At 43.3% G+C, this 21513-nt stretch overlaps 14 protein-coding genes across 14 annotated transcripts; 10 read left to right on the forward strand and 4 right to left on the reverse strand.

Moving 5' to 3' along the window:
• Nucleotides 1–11: 11 nt before the first annotated feature.
• Nucleotides 12–1022, forward strand: NIS1 (Nis1p; the record flags this gene model as incomplete). The annotated part of the gene is made up of 1 exon (XM_003680485.1): nucleotides 12–1022. One exon carries the CDS (start codon nucleotides 12–14, stop codon nucleotides 1020–1022), a length of 1011 nt encoding a protein of 336 aa, XP_003680533.1.
• Nucleotides 1023–1092: 70 nt separating this feature from the next.
• TMA108 (Tma108p) lies at nucleotides 1093–3189 on the reverse strand (the record flags this gene model as incomplete). Its single annotated transcript, XM_003680486.1, has 1 exon — nucleotides 1093–3189. The coding sequence occupies one exon, from the start codon at nucleotides 3187–3189 to the stop codon at nucleotides 1093–1095; it is 2097 nt and encodes a 698-aa protein (XP_003680534.1).
• A 325-nt stretch (nucleotides 3190–3514) lies between these two features.
• Nucleotides 3515–4903, forward strand: APJ1 (Apj1p; the record flags this gene model as incomplete). Its single annotated transcript, XM_003680487.1, has 1 exon — nucleotides 3515–4903. The coding sequence occupies one exon, from the start codon at nucleotides 3515–3517 to the stop codon at nucleotides 4901–4903; it is 1389 nt and encodes a 462-aa protein (XP_003680535.1).
• Nucleotides 4904–6616: 1713 nt separating this feature from the next.
• On the forward strand, nucleotides 6617–8140 carry OM45 (Om45p; the record flags this gene model as incomplete). The annotated part of the gene is made up of 1 exon (XM_003680488.1): nucleotides 6617–8140. One exon carries the CDS (start codon nucleotides 6617–6619, stop codon nucleotides 8138–8140), a length of 1524 nt encoding a protein of 507 aa, XP_003680536.1.
• Nucleotides 8141–8512: 372 nt separating this feature from the next.
• On the forward strand, nucleotides 8513–10006 carry MKS1 (Mks1p; the record flags this gene model as incomplete). Its single annotated transcript, XM_003680489.1, has 1 exon — nucleotides 8513–10006. One exon carries the CDS (start codon nucleotides 8513–8515, stop codon nucleotides 10004–10006), a length of 1494 nt encoding a protein of 497 aa, XP_003680537.1.
• A 149-nt stretch (nucleotides 10007–10155) lies between these two features.
• IMP4 (snoRNA-binding rRNA-processing protein IMP4) lies at nucleotides 10156–11022 on the forward strand (the record flags this gene model as incomplete). The annotated part of the gene is made up of 1 exon (XM_003680490.1): nucleotides 10156–11022. One exon carries the CDS (start codon nucleotides 10156–10158, stop codon nucleotides 11020–11022), a length of 867 nt encoding a protein of 288 aa, XP_003680538.1.
• Nucleotides 11023–11068: 46 nt separating this feature from the next.
• MLF3 (Mlf3p) lies at nucleotides 11069–12322 on the reverse strand (the record flags this gene model as incomplete). Its single annotated transcript, XM_003680491.1, has 1 exon — nucleotides 11069–12322. The coding sequence occupies one exon, from the start codon at nucleotides 12320–12322 to the stop codon at nucleotides 11069–11071; it is 1254 nt and encodes a 417-aa protein (XP_003680539.1).
• Nucleotides 12323–13315: 993 nt separating this feature from the next.
• Nucleotides 13316–14887, forward strand: MSK1 (lysine--tRNA ligase MSK1; the record flags this gene model as incomplete). The annotated part of the gene is made up of 1 exon (XM_003680492.1): nucleotides 13316–14887. The coding sequence occupies one exon, from the start codon at nucleotides 13316–13318 to the stop codon at nucleotides 14885–14887; it is 1572 nt and encodes a 523-aa protein (XP_003680540.1).
• A 149-nt stretch (nucleotides 14888–15036) lies between these two features.
• On the forward strand, nucleotides 15037–15936 carry RNH201 (ribonuclease H2 catalytic subunit RNH201; the record flags this gene model as incomplete). Its single annotated transcript, XM_003680493.1, has 1 exon — nucleotides 15037–15936. One exon carries the CDS (start codon nucleotides 15037–15039, stop codon nucleotides 15934–15936), a length of 900 nt encoding a protein of 299 aa, XP_003680541.1.
• Nucleotides 15937–16283: 347 nt separating this feature from the next.
• On the forward strand, nucleotides 16284–17657 carry LAT1 (dihydrolipoyllysine-residue acetyltransferase; the record flags this gene model as incomplete). Its single annotated transcript, XM_003680494.1, has 1 exon — nucleotides 16284–17657. The coding sequence occupies one exon, from the start codon at nucleotides 16284–16286 to the stop codon at nucleotides 17655–17657; it is 1374 nt and encodes a 457-aa protein (XP_003680542.1).
• A 273-nt stretch (nucleotides 17658–17930) lies between these two features.
• On the forward strand, nucleotides 17931–18113 carry TOM7 (Tom7p; the record flags this gene model as incomplete). The annotated part of the gene is made up of 1 exon (XM_003680495.1): nucleotides 17931–18113. The coding sequence occupies one exon, from the start codon at nucleotides 17931–17933 to the stop codon at nucleotides 18111–18113; it is 183 nt and encodes a 60-aa protein (XP_003680543.1).
• Nucleotides 18114–18350: 237 nt separating this feature from the next.
• FLX1 (flavin adenine dinucleotide transporter FLX1) lies at nucleotides 18351–19286 on the forward strand (the record flags this gene model as incomplete). Its single annotated transcript, XM_003680496.1, has 1 exon — nucleotides 18351–19286. The coding sequence occupies one exon, from the start codon at nucleotides 18351–18353 to the stop codon at nucleotides 19284–19286; it is 936 nt and encodes a 311-aa protein (XP_003680544.1).
• Nucleotides 19287–19497: 211 nt separating this feature from the next.
• RPL16B (60S ribosomal protein uL13) lies at nucleotides 19498–20315 on the reverse strand (the record flags this gene model as incomplete). Its single annotated transcript, XM_003680497.1, has 2 exons — nucleotides 19498–20066; nucleotides 20282–20315. The coding sequence occupies 2 exons, from the start codon at nucleotides 20313–20315 to the stop codon at nucleotides 19498–19500; spliced, it is 603 nt and encodes a 200-aa protein (XP_003680545.1).
• Nucleotides 20316–20775: 460 nt separating this feature from the next.
• CSM2 (Csm2p) lies at nucleotides 20776–21411 on the reverse strand (the record flags this gene model as incomplete). Its single annotated transcript, XM_003680498.1, has 1 exon — nucleotides 20776–21411. The coding sequence occupies one exon, from the start codon at nucleotides 21409–21411 to the stop codon at nucleotides 20776–20778; it is 636 nt and encodes a 211-aa protein (XP_003680546.1).
• Nucleotides 21412–21513: the final 102 nt, after the last annotated feature.

Below are 21513 nucleotides of genomic sequence, written 5' to 3' on the forward strand. Positions count from 1 at the left end.
CCGTTATACCGATGATATTGGTGGACGATCGCCTGCGAGTTTGCGATCTCAGTTCTGGTGCTCCACACAGACCCACCGTGAGTGACTCGAGTCCACTTCACTCTAGCTCACCTTCAAGATCACTTCCCATCAGCGGTTTGGCTGTCGATAGTGATGGTTATACGCTGCCACAAGAACCCAGTGAAATTTTGACACCAGTTATCAATAGGCTAATGAGCCCTCAGGCTTCCCCCAAAGTGCCTAGCAATTTTGAGTGGCATACAACCACGGCTAATAGACGTACAAGAGTCGACTCACATGAGAACTTTGATTTGGGCCATTTTATCCAGTGGGATCGATATAGGCAGTCGAGTGACACCCTCCCAAGCATTGATCGATCAAACTCCATAAGAAGCCATGCAAGTTTGAAAAGGACAGATTTTACCAGTAAAACGGAATTGAACCAACAAAGGAAAAAAAGAGGTTTTATCTTTCACAGAGGTTTCTTTAAGAGACGTTCCAGCTACAAACGATTGCGCACGAGTGCCAAAAATACAAGGAATAGAGCTGGGCTGAATGCAGTCCTGAGTTATGCTGATCTGCAGTCATTTGATCCAGTAGATATCATATCCTCTAAGAAGGTCGTACTATATCGACCTAATAATATCACAAGACGTTATCCAGGCATTAGCGCTGCATTTGAAGTTCCAGTCCAACATTATGTGAGAAGCAAACTTCCGAAAAGACAGACGACGATACCCAGAAATTCGCAGATAGGAAGATCCAACACTTGCCCCTCGTCACTACGAAGTAGGAGGCGAAGACAGAACGCCCCGGAATCTGGAGCAATCCACGACTTATGGAGAGAATATTTGTCACTTGTAATAGCTCAGAGAATCCAGTTAAGACTATCCCTGGCACAGACAGACTTAGCCGCAGGTAATAATGACATATCAATAGGGAATCTCAGGCATAAAACTTCTACCAAGTCGTCATTGAGAAGCGTAGACACAAGATTGTCATCTTTGCGAAAATGCAGCTGAAAATTCAGTAACTCCACTGGCGGATATGATGAATTGGCTTTATAAAGGGTAAATATATACAGGGCGCATTCTAATTCTTCTTCAATGTCTTCAGTTGAGACATGACTTCAAGCTGATACTGATCAGGGTTCTTGAAGTTCATTCTATTGATTTTGTTGGCTAACGGTTTGAGAATACCTGCCTTAAAATCAAGTATCTCTGAAGAAGCACAGTTATACTTGAGGCTCTTCAACTTTGGCAGGTCTAAGATTTTCAATCCTTCACAAAGTCCAGCCCAATATTCTTTGTTCTTCTCCAAATCCATTTCGTTCGACGCCAGATTCTTCAAAAGACTGTAGAGCCCCACCATGTGGATGTTTTTTGCACTATGTTCGACGAAAAATGAAAGATCGCTGAAAACCTTGACGAGATCTATCGCTGACAGTTTCCCTAGCGCGACTTCTTTGTTGATTTGATCATAGCACTCCATAGATTCGTACGATACCCTGTAGAAACCTTGAGCATCATGATTGCAGACGACGATTGGGTAGTTCAGAGTAGTTGATCTGTCGGTCAAAAGAACATTCTTCTGATCTATTTTACCATCTGGTAATTGAATGAGAAGTGGAACATGGTATGGAACATCTTCCAAATTCTTTTGTTTCGCAGTCAGCAACCTGTGCTGAGTTAGCCGCGTAGTGATTGCAGATTCCGATTTGACTATTTCAACACTAACCACAGGCAAGCCAGGTGTCTGGCACAGAGAAGTGAAGAAGTGAGCAATATTCTCAGATTTTAACAAAACACCCATGCGCACAAAAATGTCAATGGGCTTGATAGGTTTAGCGTGAAATCTTGCTTCTTGGAAAATCTCTTGTAGAGCTGAACGGAACAATTCATCACCTATGCACACTTGCATTGATCTAAGGATCGCGATTCCCTTCATGTAAGAATGAGGGTCGAAGAAATCATGTGTCTGAGAGGTTAAGCTTGTAGTATTTTTTTTAGAAATGGCAGATATACTCAAAGTCTCAATTTTGGCGTCAGTACGCATCGTGTTCTCAACTTGGTTCTGTAAATATTCGCTGGATGTCCAGTAGTTTGGTATATCGCCGGTATGTTCAAGTAAAACACACGCACACCACGTAGCGAAAGCTTCGTTGAACCAAAGGTATTCCCACGATTCAAATGAGATGAAGTTACCCATCCATTGGTGAACCAATTCGTGGACAACTAGCTGCTGAACCTGCTCTCTGGTTTTGGCATCTGCGAGCATGCTGGGAGGCAACAGTAAGTGGTTCATTTGCACAAATATCATACCAAAGTTCTCCATCGCCATATCCGTCAGGAATGGCAGCAGGACAAAATCTAGCTTGTCCAACGGATAGTCTGCTTTGAAATATTCTTCCAGAAGAGGCAGGTATTTCTGAACAATATCGAGACAGAAGATTGAATCGCCTATGTTCATTGGAGAATAAACACTGATGGGAATTCTCCTACTAGAGTGAGTCATAGTAGCCTGAGAAGTACTATGCTCAAGATCACCAAGTACAAATCCGAAAACCGAAGTTGACATCAAAGGGGTGACCCCAAATCTAACAGTCTTATAATCTTGGTTATCATCTGCCACCGAGGAGAGCTGGCCAACGTTGGAGACAACTTCATATTTTTGTAAAGTTTTAATGCTCAATTGAAATGTGGTCTTCCAAGAAGGCTCATCGACACATGGGAAAATACTTCTCGCATAAGAAGGCTGACAATGAGTCGCAACAACGAAATTATCGGACAATCCTGTTTCTTGGTTCATAAAATTTGTCTTGAACACACCAGAAGTTTCATCCTCCCGAGTTTTGATGGTCTTTATTTTACCGATGTATTTCAAGGTCAATTGTATGCGTTCCATAGTTAATACATCAACAGGTTGGTCAAGATTGAAAAGGGCTAATTGATTCTCTTTGTCATAACTAACTTTTACAGCAATATCATCATTAAGGGTAGCGCTCAGAATAACCAGATCCCTAGAGTGCAGTTCAAATCTTTGTAGTAGACCCTCGCCTTGCGTACCTGGCTTAAAATCTATAATCTCTGTCGCTTTAAAGTTCACCTTGGAAGGACATAATTCCAACTGTAGATCATAATGGAGTGGTAGGATCGAATTGACCAGATGTAATGGTTTGACCGATGTCATTGATGTCGTTGGCGTCAGCTGATCCGTCGACTATACACTATAAAAGCTCATCGCTCTTAATTTTCGAACTTAGAGAAATAGATGACTTGGCGAATTCCATCGAAAAAGATGGAAAAAAGGGCAAACGCGAAGAAAGTTATAACTCCAGGAAATAAAAGCATTGATAGATAAAAGTTACAATACATATCTTGTCTGAAAGCTCTTCACAGACTCCAAGAGTTAAGTTAGATGACTGAACACTGTGGAGAAGAATAGGAGAGGCTTGACTGCTTAGGGATCTAGAGAAGAAGAGGTTTAAGTGTTTAACGGAGATAACTAATTTAAGATGGTCAAAGACACTAGACTTTATGATGTGTTGAACGTTTCACCGGAGGCTAGTGCTGTGGAGATTCGTAAAGCTTATAGACTTTTGGCTTTGAAACATCATCCAGATAAAAACAATCATTCTGAAGAATCGAAATCCAAGTTTTTAGAAGTCAATGAAGCATATGAAATACTGATTGATGAGAAGAAGCGATCACTCTACGATCAGTATGGAACTATTGATGAGAATGCTATCCAGCAGTCTATGCCCCAGGAAGATCCTGTGATGTCGTCTTTTTTTAACACGGGATCACCGATGGGAATGGGCATGGGTATGTCTGCTGGGGATCTGTTTGCAAGCTTCTTTGATAAGATGTCTTCGCCGTCATTTGGGGGTAAAAAAACGAAAAAATCAATGGACCATGGTCCTGATATCAAACACGATTTGAAATGCACGCTTTCTTCACTTTACGAGGGTAAGAATACCAAACTGGGCCTCAACCGCAGGCGGGTGTGCAAGGCGTGCAAGGGACGTGGCAGTATGAAAGTACGAACTTGTAAGGCATGTCGAGGTCGGGGACAACAGTCGAGATCGAGACAGATGGGGCCTATGATGCAAACTTGGACACAGACATGCTCAGACTGTAACGGTATGGGTACTTTTACAAAAGACAGTGACGTATGCAGAGATTGTGAAGGCGAAGGTTGTATCAGAGAGAGGAAGATCTTTGACGTAGAGGTGAAACCTGGTATGTGCCAAGGACAGCAAATTATCCTACCTGGTGAAGCTGATGAAGTGATAAAGACTAGATTTGGTAACGAGACCGTGATTCCTGGCGATGTTATAATCACAATAATTCAGATCAAGGATCCGAAATTTCAAAGAGTCAATAGGAATGGATGTGACCTCATGGTACGAAACTGTAAGATTCCATTGGTTACAAGTCTTTGTGGAGGAAAATTGAGTATCGACGGGCATCCAAACGGTAAACTCATAAACGTTACGATCCTCCCAGGTGAACTTATCAAACCAAACCATTTTAAGAGCATAGAGAACCTTGGAATGCCTCGATACGAGGAAAAGAGGGCACCTGAAGGGTATGGTAATCTGTACATCCAGTTCCAAGTGGAATTCCCCGAAACTTTGGCATCGGAAACCGTAACGAAATTGAAGCAAGTACTGGACGAAGATCCAAACGTAAAGAAACAGGTCACTGCAGAAGATAAAGACGTGTGCGAACGGGTTGATGATTGCATAGAGATGGAAGAACATGTCTTGAGTAATTTGTTACCCGATTTCGATGATTTGATGAGAAATGAAGAGACAGGGAACAGGAGCAAAAAGAGAAGATATTACGAGGATCCTGGAACTCCTGATAGTGAAGAGTCTAGTAACTGTACTACACATTGACGGATATTTACATAGTAAGATATATATAATGAGAAAGAATGTTTTTCTGGTTCAAACTCCTAGCGTAGCCTCGTTTACTGATATCAATCCCAGTAAGCCAGCAAATTACACAATGACCAAATCTATTCAAATCCAAGTTGAGAAGAGGGCAACCTTAAAGGAAACTATCTCTTTGCTTTCTTGCAATGAAGATGCTCCTAGCCTTTCCAAGCAACGGGGCCTGAATACGGTGCTGCCAACGGCGGCTAAAAATTTAGTCAGTAGATCACATCTTACTCGTGAAATTCCGTGGTAAGATACCCCCAGGCACCAGCCAAAGAAGGGACTACCAGCTATTTCTCAGAATGAGGCACTTTAGAATTGGCTTAGGTGCCAGCGTTACATTTATTACAGAGCGTTGAAGTTGCATTACGATGGGATGACAACGAACTTAGAAAATCAACGTCAGAGTTTGCTTAACAAGAATACCCACATGTTTTTTTAGGACCACCTAATCGACGGTTTCAGTAACATAACTATGATTAAGGGACGAATCGCTGCGCGAGTTGGTCAAAACTTGACATCAATATGGCCAAATCCAAGATGATCAGGTCCTTTTTAATTTGTAGTTCAGAACAAAAAGTCACCAGTTCAAAAGCTTTCGTTGCTAAAGAAGTATTGGAACAGGAGGCAAATAGGTTCATGGACTGATATTCTATTCCTCGAAGATGCGTGCTGCAGAGCGGCCTCCCGAACAGTCGCCAGGAGATTCAAGGCACAATGAGACTAGGGTATAGTTGTTTTCACGAGCAACCTGCTATAGACCCTGGAGTTCGGAACTTTACTGATCTGTTACGACTCAGGGCCTATCACAACCGAAATTGGTAAGAATGCTATCGTCGTCCAAATCGAAAAGCTAAAACTCGTCGCTCGACGGAGCTACAGTCGAAATTAGCGAAGCTTAGATCTCACAATAAGCCAAACCATCGAAAGGCTATAAACACAAAAAGATTTAGCATATCATTCAGGATGTGCGCAAGATATTTGCTCTCTTTTCGCGCAATTCCTATGACATTGTTTTAACCCAAGTTTTACTACCACAACTGCAACAAATTGACCAGAAAACCAAGGTGTAGCACGCCAACAATGGTCCACCACTCTTTTCACGATCGTATGTCGATGAAGGCAGATCAGTTCCATGGTGCTAGTGATTTTTCACCTCCAAGATCTCGGCTCGGCCAAAATCTCTAGACAGTGCAATCTGCTCTTTCGTGTTCGACAGGGACTTCAACCGAGCTAAACACATCATGTTCATATATTGTTGCATTGGATGGTAAGTATCGGGCCTTCCATCTCTTCTACTCTACGTGAATAGGAAGGTGGGCTCGCCATCATGGGCCCTGCTCCCTTGGTGCGTTAGTACGTTGTAAGTCCCAAATTTGTTCACCTGGGGGGCATATGTGACTTGCCAATGTTGTTATGCAAACTATAATTGCTGGTGTTCGGCTTCTCTTGGCCCAGTATTAGGTATTATTATGTTTGACCTTGCGCAGACAGCAAAAAAAGGCGGAGTTCAGGAACATCCAAAGTCGGAACCGCAATTTAGGGGCGATTTCTGATCGGCGTATCGAGCCATTGAATGAGCATATAAAGAGAAGGGAAATTTGGGGACAACTTACGATGGTTGTTGTTCGTTCCTCAGAGAAATAGAGACATAGAGAAATTTGAAAGAAAATGTCATCGAGATTGTTAATTGGAGGTGCTGCAGCTGCAGCTGCAGGTTATATGTTGTATGAGTATCAGCAACAGAATGAGAGACAGAGACAGGCGTTGATTCCTCCCACGCAGGCACGCCAGCCGGTAACTGGTGTTAAGGAGCAGGCATCCGCACTGGGCAGGGATATCCAGCAGAGTAAGGACGACACAGCCAAATGGTTGAAGGACCAGAAGGAATATGGCCAGACTAAGGCCACAGAGATGACCAACGAGTTGCAAAGAAACTTGCATGAAGAGGCTAGTCGTCAGAGACGTGGTGTGAATGAAGTGGTGGATGATGCTACTTATGACGTCTCAAAGGGCTGGGATAGAATCAAGGAAGGCGTCGCTGAGGATACTCAGAGTATCAAGGATGCCTTGCGTGGGGTGGCTCACAAGGCTGACCAGACTGTGCCAAATGCTAAGCAAAAAGGTAGAGAAATGGCAGAAGGTGCTAAGGAGACTTCCAAGTCGATCTTCAACTACGGATTTGGTGAGGCTGAGAGAGCTAAAGCTATTGCAATTGGAGAGTACGATAAGGCCAACAAGCAATTCAACAATCTTTTGGAACAGTATAACGAGTCGAAGAAAGGTTTATTCGACTCTGGGGACTCGAAGTTGAAACAACAAGTGGATGATTATAAGAAAATCATTCAGCAGAAAAAGCAAGAGTTGCAAAAAGCTTCTGACGAATACGCTAAGTATGCCAAGGACAATTTCAACGATATTTCCAACAAGCTAGATGAACAAGATGAAAAGATCAGAAAAGAAGGAGGATTCTTCAAATGGTTGAAGGGCACCTCTGTTCCAGGTGACGAAACAGATGACGTTGACCGTACCGCTAACAGCAGATCTCTTGCCGGATTCGGTGAAAACGCACAATTCTTTAGCGAACAACAAATCGAGGACCAGTTGAGATCCAAGCAAATCGGACCAAGTGAAGCCCAGAGAAGACTCGATGAATTGAAAAAATTCAAGGAAGAAGGTTGGTTCAATACGCACAAGTCACCCGAATCTGAAGAACGAGTGGCAAAAAGGGCTGCTCAAGGGTTAGCCGGATGGGGTGAGAGTGCCGCTCAATTCGCTCAGGATGAGTTGGAAGAGAGTAAAAAAGCTTACAACAGAACAATTCCTAGATCACGTGAAGAAGCTTCCAAGGCAGTAGACGACGCATGGAACAAGCTTCAAGAGACCAAGAAGACCGCTGAGGACAAGGGTAGCAAGTGGTGGAACGCTAGTAAAGAAAAGACCAACGAAGTATCAGAAGAAGCTCAAAAAGCTTACGATGATGCTACGAAGAACTACGAATCTGCCAAGAAAACATTAGCAGACTGGTCTGACAAGACATCTGCCAAGTTCTGGAGTAGTGCAGACGACGTGGTGAGAGTCTCTCAAAATGTAGCCGGTAAGGCTCAAAGTGCTGCCAACAAAGCCCGTTCCAAGACCCAAGAAAAGACTGGAGATAGCGACCTAGTGGAGCAAGAGCAACTGATTGAGGAGTAAGCCGCTCGTCCTAGGGAATACATAATACTATATCCATATACTCTTAACGACTGAAACATCACTATCTAATGAGTTTTGAACTTTGTTTGTATGGAGCGTCACGCAAAACGGGCTATGATCTCGAGATGTTGCGGCTTTCTTTTTCGGCATAATTCAAATGACCTGAATTGTATGAAGTCAGTTCATGTCATGCCTGAAGGAGAGATCAGGCAGCAACCTTTGTTCGGTCGATAGGTGAAGCGATAACTGTCCTTATTAGCCACATTGATATGTACTAGTTTCTCTTTAGTGGAAGCGAACTTCAATGATCCATAGTAGGAAAGTTGAACTTACAAAATTGATACACGAGAAAAGAAGAATAAGTTGCCAGTGATGTCTGAGGGCAACAGACGTGAAACGAGTTCTCAGGGACCGATGAGCGGTGCAGTTGATGACAAATATTTAAAAGTGGCACCTAATTTATTCACACCGGAGAGATTACATCTGTTTGACTCTTTGGACCTTTATGTTTCGTTGACGAAATGTGCCAAAGCGGTTGAGCAGGGGGAGAGGTTACACAATCTCAGTTGGAGGATTATGAATAAGGCATTGTTGAGGGATAAGGATATCAACAAGTCTAAGAAACGCGAAGGTGTGAAAAACTTGTATTATGTGTTGAACCCTATAACGAATAGACAACCTATGAATCAGCAGTTGAGTAAGACTCCATCACAAAACTCCACATCTAGTCTGCGATCTACTACGGTTCCCAAGAAACATGCGGTGCCGCGAATGGAGCCTTTGAGTAAGGCGAATACCGCTGGTAGTAATCAAAAGGTACCGCATAGTAACAACGGTTCACTGTTTACAGGTACCAAGCAGCATAAATCGACGAGCGCATTAAGTCACATCAATCGTCAAAGGAGTAAGAAAGAGGATCCACAAACGATAGTGAAAGGGTTTGAACCTAATACAGTCATTACACCGAAGAACCCAGCTATTGCAAGAAAGGTAAAGAGCAGGCTTGAAGAAGGCGAAAAAAACACATTCTACATCGAATCGACTCCATCACCGGAGCCTGATAAGCATAATGGATCGACCACCACGTTACGCAAACCGCTACCGTCGCGGCAGGAGTCGTTATTTGGTAAACCAAAGACTAATGACCACGCGGCAATATCCAGTAGTCATAACAGTATGTTTTTCAGCAGTGAAGAGGATGATGATGACGATGATTCTGATTGGGATGACGATTCCCCAATTTATGAGGACGATGATGATGTGAATGACGATGACGAAGAAGATCAGTACTATAGAAAGCAATGGGACAAGCTATTGCTTGGTAAAAACCCGAATCACTCCTCAGGGAACGTTACACCCAACTCTGCGTCATCGCAGGATCCAATAAAACGAAGCCTATTAAGTGGGCTATTCCTCAACGAGCAGTCCAATGTTAATTCCAAAAATAAGACCACTCCGTTCGTTGCAATATCGAATAATGTTGCTCAAAACAACAATACAAGACCGATTCTGGGGACTAGCAACGTGACAGCCGTGGGGTCAGTGACACCACCGGACAAGAACGATGTTGTTCAACCACATGGCCAGTCGAATGCACCACCCGCGGCACAGACGATTCTTCCGACGGCACTCTCTACACATATGTTCTTACCGAACAACATTCACCAGCAAAGGTTAGCGATGGCCGCTGCAGCAAGTTCACAGGACTCACGAGGCTCACCGGTACACGAATTACAAAGAAGAGCTACAAGGAGGGAGTCGATGGACATACCTTCGAAGAACAGAAACAATACTTTCATCAAGACCAGGATGGAAATCTCAGAGGAAGAGAAGATGTCCCGGGCGTATTCACAACGAAATCTTTAATCATTTAACCTTTAATAAAACTTAATAGACACAACCAATCGTAGTGAGCGAGCTGTGTTCAAAGCTTTTTAAAATTCAAATATGAAAAATTTCAGCGATGAGCTGCGATGAGATGCGATGAGCCATCAAGAGCCATCAAGAGATCAAAGATGCTTAGAAGACAGGCTCGTGAAAGGAAGGAATACTTGTACCGTAAAGCGCAGGAGTTACAAGAGACTCAACTGCAACAAAAGCGAGAAATTATAAAGAATGCATTAGCACAAGGGAAACCACTACCAAAAGAGTTGGCAGAAGATGAACAACTGCAAAAGGATTTCAGATACGACCAGACCGCTGGTGCAGGAGAGACGGAGGACCTGGTAGATGACGAGTATGCGGCAACGAGTGGTATAAGCGATCCCAGAATCATCGTGACTACATCCAGAGACCCTAGCACAAGACTATCGCAGTTTGCAAAAGAGATCAAGCTACTGTTCCCAACGGCAGTGCGATTGAACCGTGGTAACTACATCATGCCAAACCTAGTGAGCGCTTGTGTCAAATCAGGGACCTCAGACTTGGTGATCCTGCACGAGCATCGAGGTGTCCCAACATCACTAACAGTATCACATTTCCCACACGGCCCCACTGCATATTTCACACTACACAACGTCGTGCTAAGACACGATATCTTAAACAGTGGGAACCAGAGTGAAGTGAATCCACATATGATCTTTGAAAATTTCACCACGCCACTGGGCAAGCGTGTGGAAAGTATCCTAAAACATTTATTCCCACCCGGTCCAAAGAAAGACTCCCCCCGTGTTATAACGTTTGCCAATCGTGGTGATTTCATCAGTGTAAGACAACACGTTTACGTGCGTACGCGAGAAGGAGTTGAAATCGCCGAAGTTGGGCCTCGTTTCGAAATGCGACTGTTCGAACTAAGATTGGGTACATTGGATAACAAGGACGCTGACGTTGAATGGCAATTGAGAAGGTTTGTACGCACTGCTGCACGTAAGGATTATTTGTAAGATTTTTCTTATATAGTAGATAAACGCCTAAAATTAAAACACACAGCTACAGGTTGTCCTTCCTATTACTGGCCCTTCTCTTGAGCACTTCGCCAACTTTTTCTACCTGCAAAGTATCGTCGTGCATTAGCACGTTATTGATGGAAGGTTGTGGATAGATCCCGGAACTCTCACGTCTTCTTATTATTGATGGTGAACCCAGACTTGCGGGAGGCCCCGTATTGGAGTACGAGCGAGCTACAAACAGCGGTGAACAACCCGCCGAGCTGCTGCCCTGCGTGTTTGCACGGGAGATCCGGGGACCCATTAGTTGTGCTGGGGGTTGCGATGCAGGCGGGGGCAGTGACTGATGGTGTGGATCTTCGTCTTCATCCGTAGACAGCTCATCGCTGCCGCTCGAATCTACGTGGAAATTTGACCTCGCGGAGCGGTTACCTTGTCTCTGAGAAGCAGCCCTTGGCTGAGGAGGAGAACGCGAGAGTAAAGTGTTTGAATAACGCCTTGTTAATTTTGAACCTCCTTGTGTTGCCGTTGCTGAATCACGGCGTTTAATGAAAGGATTGGAAAAATTAGTAACCACGGAGGGCCTCTGTTGTGGACTGGATTTTATATGAGAAGAAGAGAGCGAATAACCCAGTGAAGGTTTGCGCCCTGGATTTGGACTTGTCTGAGCCATTTCATCTGATAACATATCCGCATACGAATAGAACCGTAGGGTCCTGGTATGATCATTATTAGTGGAATTCGAATACGACCGTGATAACGAAAGTTGTGGAACGGTTTGTTGGGTATCTTGATTTGCCGAAGTTATAGTAGAACTCGAATTACTCTTTGTACGCCCCAATGCCATATCAAGCCCCATCGTAGAGGGCCTCTTCATATAAACAATATCCATATCATCCAAATCCGCGTTATCGTCCGTCACAACACAACATCCAGCATCCAGCGCAGGAGCCACAAAGTTCTCCAAAGTGCGTCGATGATCTAAACTTGGCATAACGTACTCTGGTGACTGGCCCTCCATAAGAGGTGAGTGTGGTATCGTAGCAGTCGAACCACGTGACCTGAGCCCTGGGAACTGGTTGCTGTTGTGACGAGATAGTAAACTGGTAGTACTACCGTGCTTGGAGAAACCTTCCTGTGGCGAATGAGCCTGTGTCATCAAACAAGGGTCCTCCACATTACGTTCAAATATGAGAGAGCTATTGGAATCGCTCAAAGTTGGCGAAGGAGGGCATGTAGTATAAGCTGTCGATCTGGTACTGGAACGAGATAGCGAAGCCTCAGCCGGTTCATTCATCTGTGCTAACGACCTGTATGCTTTGCTTGCAAGCAGTACTAAACTATACCAAACGAAAAAAAAAAAAACCTACACTGGTATAGTAAGAACTATACTATATTACAGGGTTTGTTTTTTGAAGGTCCGTTTTATCGAGGTGAGGTGAGTTCTACTATCTAAACTCTGTCTGTCTGTCTGTCCGCCTGGCTGTTTGTCTCCACGCTGGGACACCGAGACGAGCGCATGCGCCGGAATTTCTCCAAATTGAGAGGGACGAGACAAGTAGTACGGACAGTTAGAGTATAGCACCCAGCTATTGGAAGAGCCGAGAAGCGACAAACGGCCAAGCCGACCAGGGGGGGTGAAGCGGGAGGGACAAAACTGAAAGTAGAGCCACACATAACTTACACACACAGCTAGCTATACATACAGAGAGCAGCCCACTATGGCGTTGCGGGATTTTCATGGGTGGTCGTGCTGGGTAACGAAACGGCCCATTTTCTTAATTTTTCTTGGTTTCGTTGGTCGTTTCGTTGGTCGTTTCGTTCTCCCATGGTTGCGATAAAGAGCGGATGAAAAAAAGAGAAATAGATAGAAACAAGGAGTTCTCTGGTTGTTACTCCCTACAGAGTCGGAATCGGAATGGATTCAGGATTAGGGAGGAAAAACAAACAAACACCATCTTGAGTAAGGGTATTCTGGGTGGGGTTGAGTGTAGATTAGATATGTATCTGGTGATGATCTATAAAACTGCGTTATCGTGTTGATTGGGGTCTAGGACGTGCTGTTTAATTACCGTACGTTGGATCTCGCTGGGAAACCATCATAACACCTAGCTGAAGATACATTTCTATCTTGACTTGGCGTAAATTTCTTGGCTCTGGGTAGTTTTCTTAGTAGTGTAGGTAGTGTATGATCTTGGGTACCCGTTTTTAATGACTGATGAAACTTTATTCTCACCTATAGTGTGTACTACTAGTAGTAGGATAGAAGTTGAAGGGCATCTCGGTATATATGTTGCGTCGGTTGCTAGTTCGTTGTCATCATACGGTTATTGATGCCAGTAGGCTTGAGTTTACTCAGAGGAATAATGTTATAGAGAAGAATTTGGGTCAATTTTATCCATCTCTTTCGGCGCTTCCTTTATCGAAGAATCCAGTCTCGATCCAACAATTTCTAGCCAAATATTCTCATGTGGATGCAGATGATCCCGAATCGAGCTGTAGTGTCAATGGTAGAATTAAGAATATCCGGTTCTCGGGTAAGAAGATTTGTTTCGTTGATCTTTATGATAATTGTGGTGAAAAATCACTACAACTGATCATTAATTTTAAAAAAGTGGACTCTGATGATCAGGAATCGTTCGAATCTGATCTTCGTTTTCTCAAGATTGGTGACTATGTTGAGGGTATAGGGTATCCTGGGGTTTCTCAGCGACAAAAGACTCTTTCGCTAAAGTGTACTCAGCTGCCGCGTATTTTGTCATGTGCTCAAATGCCTCTGCCGCCCAGACTAAGCGATTCATCCAAGATCAACCAAAATCGGGTTGTCGATTATCAAGTGAACGGTGTGCAAACATTGGTTCTACGGCACAGTATTATCCGTTCGATTCGTAAATTTCTCGACAACAGCCAGTTTGTGGAAGTTGAGACTCCTATCTTGTCATCGCAGAGTAATGGAGCTGCTGCAGAGCCTTTCACAACGCGCTCTACCGCTCTGCCCGAGGGTTCCAATCGTTTGGAGCTCAGAGTCGCCCCGGAACTGTGGTTGAAACGGCTGGTTGTTGGTGGACTTGATAAAGTCTATGAAATTGGTAAAGTGTTTCGTAATGAGGGTGTCGATGCAGTGCACAACCCTGAATTTACCACACTGGAATTTTATAAGAGCTTTACTTCCATGGAACAACTGATCGCGTTGTCAGAACAATTATTAAAGAGTATTCTTCTCGATCTGCGTCCACTGCACTCTAACGAAATCATCGAAGCGCTGATCGCAGAATTACAGCAAACCGAGTGGAAATTTAATAGAGTCGAGTTCATACCGACGTTATCGCAAGAACTCAACTTCGATTTGACAACCATAGATCTCAACGATCCAAGTGCCCTTTATGCGATCTTGCCAAAGGACTTGGGGTTACCACCAAATCTGTCACCACAGCAAATCCTCAATAAACTGGCATCCATTTACATCGAAGAGCGTTATTGTAACTCTTTGCTGCCAACTTTGATTTACCACCACCCAGCGGTAATGTCACCTTTGGCTAAAACTCATCCTCAGGATCCTACTGTTACGAAAAGATTCGAGATATTTATCCGAGGCAGGGAGTATATAAACGCGTACGAGGAAGAAAACTGCCCACAGTTGCAGTTGGCGAAGTTCCAACAACAAAACATGGCTAATCAGCTTTATAAGGACAAAGAATCTCTCAGCGTCGATCAAAAGTACGTAGACGCTATGAAATGGGGAATGCCACCGGTAGGTGGATTCGGTCTCGGTATTGATAGACTGTGCATGTTGCTACTCAATAAAGACCGCTTAGAAGAGGTTCTTTCCTTCGGTTGCCTCGATGATGTAAATAGACAATGAACATATCTTGTACGTACGGCGTGAATCATCGCATCTCAGAACTAAACATCAAAAAAGATCGGCGCGACACGTTAACAATCAGATATAAAACTTTAAAACGCGGCAAAACAACATCTTTAACAAATCGCTTAATAATAGACCACTCCTTAATGTCTGATCTACCGCCAACTGTCCAGCAAACTCTAGGTTCAATCCATACGCGATCATTCTACTCTGCAATTCCTCAGGAAGTTACAGAATCCTCGTCGGTGATACTTGGCGTCGATGAGGCTGGGCGTGGTCCAGTAATGGGTCCCATGGTTTATGGTATTAGCTTCTGTACTCGTGAGTACCAGGATACTGTTCTGATTCCTAAATATGCTTTCGATGATTCCAAGAAATTGACCGACCCAGTTCGTCGCGATCTCTTCAGCAAGATCTACAATAATGAGATTACAGGTGTCGGCTATGCGACAACTTGTATCACACCAGTGGATATCTCTGGCGGTATGTTCCGTTTCCCGCCTTCCAAAAACTACAATCTGAATGAACAAGCGCACGATGTGACAATGAAGCTGATCCAGGGCGTTTTGGACAGAGGTGTCAAGCTGGATCACGTCTACGTGGATACCGTGGGACAACCAGCATCGTATCAGAAGAAACTTGAGCAAAGATTTCCAAGCGTCAAGTTCACAGTAGCGAAAAAGGCAGATTCCCTATACTGTGTGGTAAGTGTAGCGAGTGTGGTAGCCAAAGTGACAAGAGATATCATCGTTGACCTTTCGAGAAGAAATCCCGAAGAGATCATCGGTTCAGGTTATCCATCGGACCCAAAGACAACGGCATGGCTGCGTAGCAATCAATCACCTTTATTTGGATGGCCCCATGAAATGGTAAGGTTCTCCTGGCAAACCTGCCAGACCCTAATGGATAACGAGTCTACGGGAAGCGCACGCGTCGAGTGGGAAGAACAGTTTATCAGCTCCAAGAAAAACATGGCACAGCAATGGGCCGCTCGCTCATCGCCCAACGACGAAGCCATCATAACCATGGATAACTGGTTCAATTGAGCTCAGCAAATTGTCTCCACAACCACCAATTGAACGTCCTGATCGTACTTAGAGGTCCGATTAGACAATCGTGTTGAGCGACGACGTACTGTTTTTTCAACGGAGCGAAGTCGAGTGGCTCACTGGAAGGAAGTCGGTGAGGAGCAGACCCACCAAGAACTGTTGTTTCGTTTCAAGGTTTATTACAATTTCAAAGAAAGAATCGTGATTCTTTGATCTTTAGCAGGACTTGCTTCAAGAGAATTTATCCGTTTCCCTGTTATTCAAGGACTGTATTTAACTTCCCAGTGATTGTTGTGCGGACTTAAGATTAGCTCCCCTTCGTTCACATATCGATTTTTGCAGAGATGTCTTCCTTACTGAGAGCTATCCCAAGAGTTACCAGAGCTTCACTGGTGTCTACTGTGAGAAATCAATTCCAATTAAGATGTTATGCTTCCTACCCTCCACATACCATTATTGGTATGCCAGCTTTGTCACCAACTATGACGCAAGGTAGCTTGGCTGTCTGGGTCAAGAAGGAGGGTGACCAGCTGAGCCCTGGTGAAGTGATCGCTGAGGTGGAGACTGATAAGGCTCAGATGGATTTCGAATTCCAAGAGGAAGGATATTTGGCCAAGATTTTAGTTCCAGAAGGTACCAAAGATATTCCTGTGAACAAGCCTATTGCCGTCTACGTTGAAGAACAGTCCGATGTTGCCGCTTTCAAGGATTTCAAAGTCGAAGAATCCTCTTCTAAACCTACTTCAGAACCAGTGGAGAAGAAGGAGACTAAGGAAGAGAAACCAACCAAGTCGGCTGCTCCAGAGAAGAAGGCCAGTAAGTCTTCTGCTCCTACCGACAGAATCTTTGCATCTCCTTTGGCCAAGACTATCGCTTTGGAGAAAGGTATTGCTTTGAAGAAAGTCACTGGTACTGGGCCTCATGGTAGAATCACCAAGGCTGACGTCGAAGCTTTCTTGCAGAAGGCACCTGGTGCTACTGCAGGTGCAGGTACTACTGCTCCAGCTGCTACTGCAAGTTACGAGGATGTCGAAATCTCTAATATGAGAGGTATCATCGGTAAGCGTCTATTAGAATCTACCCAAAGTATTCCATCGTTCCTAGTTTCTTCTGATATCTCTGTCGCCAAATTGTTGAAATTGAGAAAGTCCTTGAACGCATCTGCAAATGGTCAATACAAATTATCGATCAACGATATCCTAATTAAGGCTATCTCCGTTGCCGCTAGAAGAGTCCCAGAAGCCAATGCTTACTGGTTGGCAGAAGAAGGTGTCATTAGAAAATTTAAGAACGTCGATGTTTCCGTGGCTGTCGCTACTCCAAGCGGCCTATTGACTCCAATTGTCAAGAACGCCGAGGCTAAGGGTTTGTCCTCGATTTCTTCTGAGGTTAAGGAACTTGTTTCCCGTGCCAAGATAAACAAATTGACTCCAGAGGAGTTCCAAGGAGGTACCATCTGTATCTCCAACTTGGGTATGAACAACGCTGTCTCTTTCTTCACCGCCATCATCAATCCTCCACAATCCACAATCTTGGCTATCGGTACCCTAAAGAGGGTAGCAATTGAAGACGCCGGTGCTGAAAATGGTATCTCGTTCGATGACAAGATGACTATCACCGGCTCTTTCGATCACAGAACCATCGATGGTGCAAGAGCCGGTGAATTCATGAAAGAATTGAAGGCCGTTATCGAGAATCCACTAGAGTTGCTATTGTAAGATGGGCAATCAATCTTACCTGCGATTACGTCTAAAATAAAATTATAAGAAAAACCAGGAATACAAATAGTTAAACCTGAATGAAATAGATCAATGGATAATCATATTCTGCTAGCATCATGTCTTGTGATCCTGAGCTTATTATCATCATAAGTCACGACACTCCATTTTTCAGCACTTTTGCAAGTTAAATATGTGAATAGTTGTGAATTTAGATGTCAATAGTAGTTATTCAACTTTTACAAACAAAAACGTACTTGAATAAACTTCAAAATGGCGCTATTCCCATCCTTCATTCTAAGTGACGAATCTAAAGAACGTATCTCCAAGATCGTCAACATGACTCACACAGTGGCCCACTACGGTTGGATTCCTTTCATTCTTTACCTTGGTTGGGCACATACCGCAAACAGGCCTAACGTGCTGAATTTGCTATCCCCACTACCAAGTGTTTAAGTCTAATGCCCTACAACCAAAGTTGTTTTCCTGGATTGCATCTTTTTGTAATAGCCATGTATATATGTGTCTGTGTTTACGTGTTAAATAATAATAGTACTCTTCTGAGTAGCTATGACCATCTGAACACTAATATTACTTCAGGCTCTCTTTCAAATAGCCAAAAACTCTTATTCCGATCCAACTTAAGGTCCTCGTACTAGCTCGAAAACGTTGAACAACTAAGTATCAGACCAAATGGCCTTTGATCTAACTCCTTTACAGAAGGAAGTTATTGCAGGTTTAGCAACTGGTTCAATAACAACGTTGGTGGTCCACCCATTAGACCTGGTTAAGATCAGACTACAACTACTAGCTACAAATGCGAATAATCTGGGCTACAGTTATGTTATAGGTTCCATATTGAAAGGAGGACAGGGGAAGAGTCTACAGATAGTTAAAGAAGCGTACCGTGGTTTAGGGATCAATTGGTTTGGTAATGCAACGGCTTGGGCACTTTATTTTGGACTTTACAGAGTGAGCAAGGACTTAGCATACAGACTTTATACGCCAGGAGCCGAGGCAGGTCAGGATGAATTGAGGAAAGATGCCAAATTGACGCCCTTGATGTATTTATCCTCAGGTGCCATCAGTGGGGCACTAACTTCCATTCTTACCAATCCTATATGGGTTATAAAGACAAGAATAATGTCCACAAATAGTCGTGAGAAAAGTTCATATAAATCAACCTTAGATGGTATTCAGAAGTTACTACGAGAAGAAGGAGCTCGTGGACTATGGAGAGGGCTGATACCGTCTTTATTCGGAGTTTCTCAAGGTGCAATATATTTTATGATGTATGACACTTTGAAGCACCGATTCAGCTCGCTAAGACATTATGAGGGAAAGGTTAATCAAGATAAGAATTTGAAAATTACAGAAACATTTGTTATTTCATCGATAAGTAAAGTTGTTTCTGTAACAGCTGTTTATCCATTTCAATTATTGAAATCTAATTTACAAAGTTTTGAGGCTCAACGGAAACAGTACACTTTCTCGAAACTAATACGATCTATATTCGAAGCTGAAGGTACAATGGGATTTTACAAAGGTTTATCAGCAAACCTCTTACGTGCAATACCTTCTACTTGCATAACGTTTTGTATATACGAGAATCTGAAAAACTGCATATAAAGATACATATGATCACTCAAGGTACACTTGTTCGATAAAAATTGTATTAATTTTTGCTTAAGGTACAAATGAGTAAGTATAAACACAATAGTATACCAATGGGGTTCGTCTTTTCCTTAGGATGCCATAGTAAGCAAACTAAGTCAAAAACGAGAAAGAGCGGGAGATAAAAATGATGTATTGTGGTACCAAGACATTATCATTATTAAATTTAGTAACCGAAGGTAGCCAATTTCTTAGCAGCTTCAGATTCAGCAGAAGCAGCAGTGGCAGCAGTGACCTTTCTGTTGAAAGCCTTCTTCTTGGCGTAGTATTCAGCAGATCTGACCTTTCTCTTTTCTTCCAACTTAGCGACGATGTCTTCGTATTTCCAGCCGACAGAGGAGGACAACTTACTCAAAGTAGTGTACTTTCTACCTGGCTTCAATCTCAAAACTCTCAAAGCTTGTGGAACGACAACTCTCTTCTTCTTGTCGTATGGAGGTGGGACACCTTCAAAGACCTTCAAACGTTCCATGGCAGCCTTACCACGAGCAGTCTTGTGAGCAACCATACCACGGACAGCCTTGTAGAAGATTCTAGATGGGGCTCTGAAGTGGAATGGACCACGGTTTTTGTTGAAAGCAGTAGCCTTTCTCAAGTAATCGTGGTACTTCAACTTGTTTCTGAAGAATTCACCAGAGATGTTCAAAGCTTCGGCTCTAACAACAACGATCTTTTGACCGTTCAATAGTTGCTTAGCAACAGTGGAAGCCAAACGACCCAACAAGTGGCCCTTACCTAAAATAAAACAGTTTCAGTTAGTAAATTATTCTTCTTAAACCGATCAATCCCATGGAAGAAACTTCGGCACCATCAAACACTTGGAGACCCATTATAATTAGCAGATTTTTACCACTGCTTTTATTATCAAAATTGTTTGAACTCCATTTCAATGGCGCCTGATTTTAATCTCTTGACTGGGACAATTCTTGTATTCCTGTGATATTACGTACCATCAATAACAACAACTGGTTCGAAAGTAGACATCTCTTTTGGTTGGTTGTTTATCGTCGAACAACTAGAAATTATAATTAAGCGTAATTTAGGCCTCTATCTGAAATATTCTGGTTAAACTGTTGATATGTGAGGATGATTCTCCACCTGATTGCGACCTTCCAGGCTGGCATCGCTAACGCTCACCTGCCTATCCCAGTACGACACCACAGGAAGTTTTCCACTAGACGGGGACTCACTGGGCGCAGCCTCTGCCTAGCGAATTGTCGAACAGAGTTTGCTGGGCGGAACTGGAGGAAGAGCTAGGCAGAGACGATAGGTTACTCAGGTTGGAAGCTAGGTGGAACCCTAGCAGATTAGAAAACCAAAGCAGACGCAGACATTTTCAAAAGCCAAGCATTTTTTTTAATTTTCATCAAAAAAATGAAAATTTTTTGGTGCAATGGTGAATACCAAGGGTTATGGGTGTCAGATTAACAGTCCACTGAAATATTTACTTTATTTCATCAGCATAGAACTTGGCTACATATTCAGCCAACGTGTTGGCGTTCGTGATAGTGCTCTTGAGGCGTTTGTTGCCATGAGACTGTGAATTTGAGGAATTGAACTTTAAAAGTTCTTCTTTAGGAAATGTTAGGACTGTCCTTAACATGGGTTCGCCTACTTCGCAATTGTTGGCTATAGTTCTCAGTTTGAGTAACAAGTCTTTTAATAAAAGATGCGATTCACTTGGCGAGCATTCCATCTGTGTGTTTCGAAACATGATTTCTAAGCCATTTAGAATCAGGAGTATCTCAACATTTGTGTTCTCACCGTCTTTTTCTTTTCGCCGTTGCTGCTGTTGAATCTTATCAATATTGAGGACTTGTACCACTTGGTTGAGGGTCTTTGATAGTTCCGAAAGATCAAGACAGGTGATTATTCGTATACGATCGTAGACTTCTTTTTGCTCAACAGCTATAATCTTTTGGAACTCCTGTAAGGGAAAGGAATTAGTTGCATCAATGTAGTACAATGTGCGATTGTTCAACGAGCCGATAATCTGGCGCACAAATTTAGCCAGATTCTTCTGCGGAGGCGACTGCCATATTGAAAGAAGTTTCAACTCAGAGTAATCGGTATTGTCCATAACTCGTTTGGGTCCTTCCCTTAAAGTGTCAATCTCATCGCGGAGCACCTTTTGAATGTTTGAAAGATCAAACCGCACTTTTTTACCCAGTTGAAAAATATC

This window comes from Torulaspora delbrueckii, chromosome 3, assembly GCF_000243375.1.
Source record: "Torulaspora delbrueckii CBS 1146 chromosome 3, complete genome".
Classification (NCBI taxonomy): domain Eukaryota; kingdom Fungi; phylum Ascomycota; class Saccharomycetes; order Saccharomycetales; family Saccharomycetaceae; genus Torulaspora; species Torulaspora delbrueckii.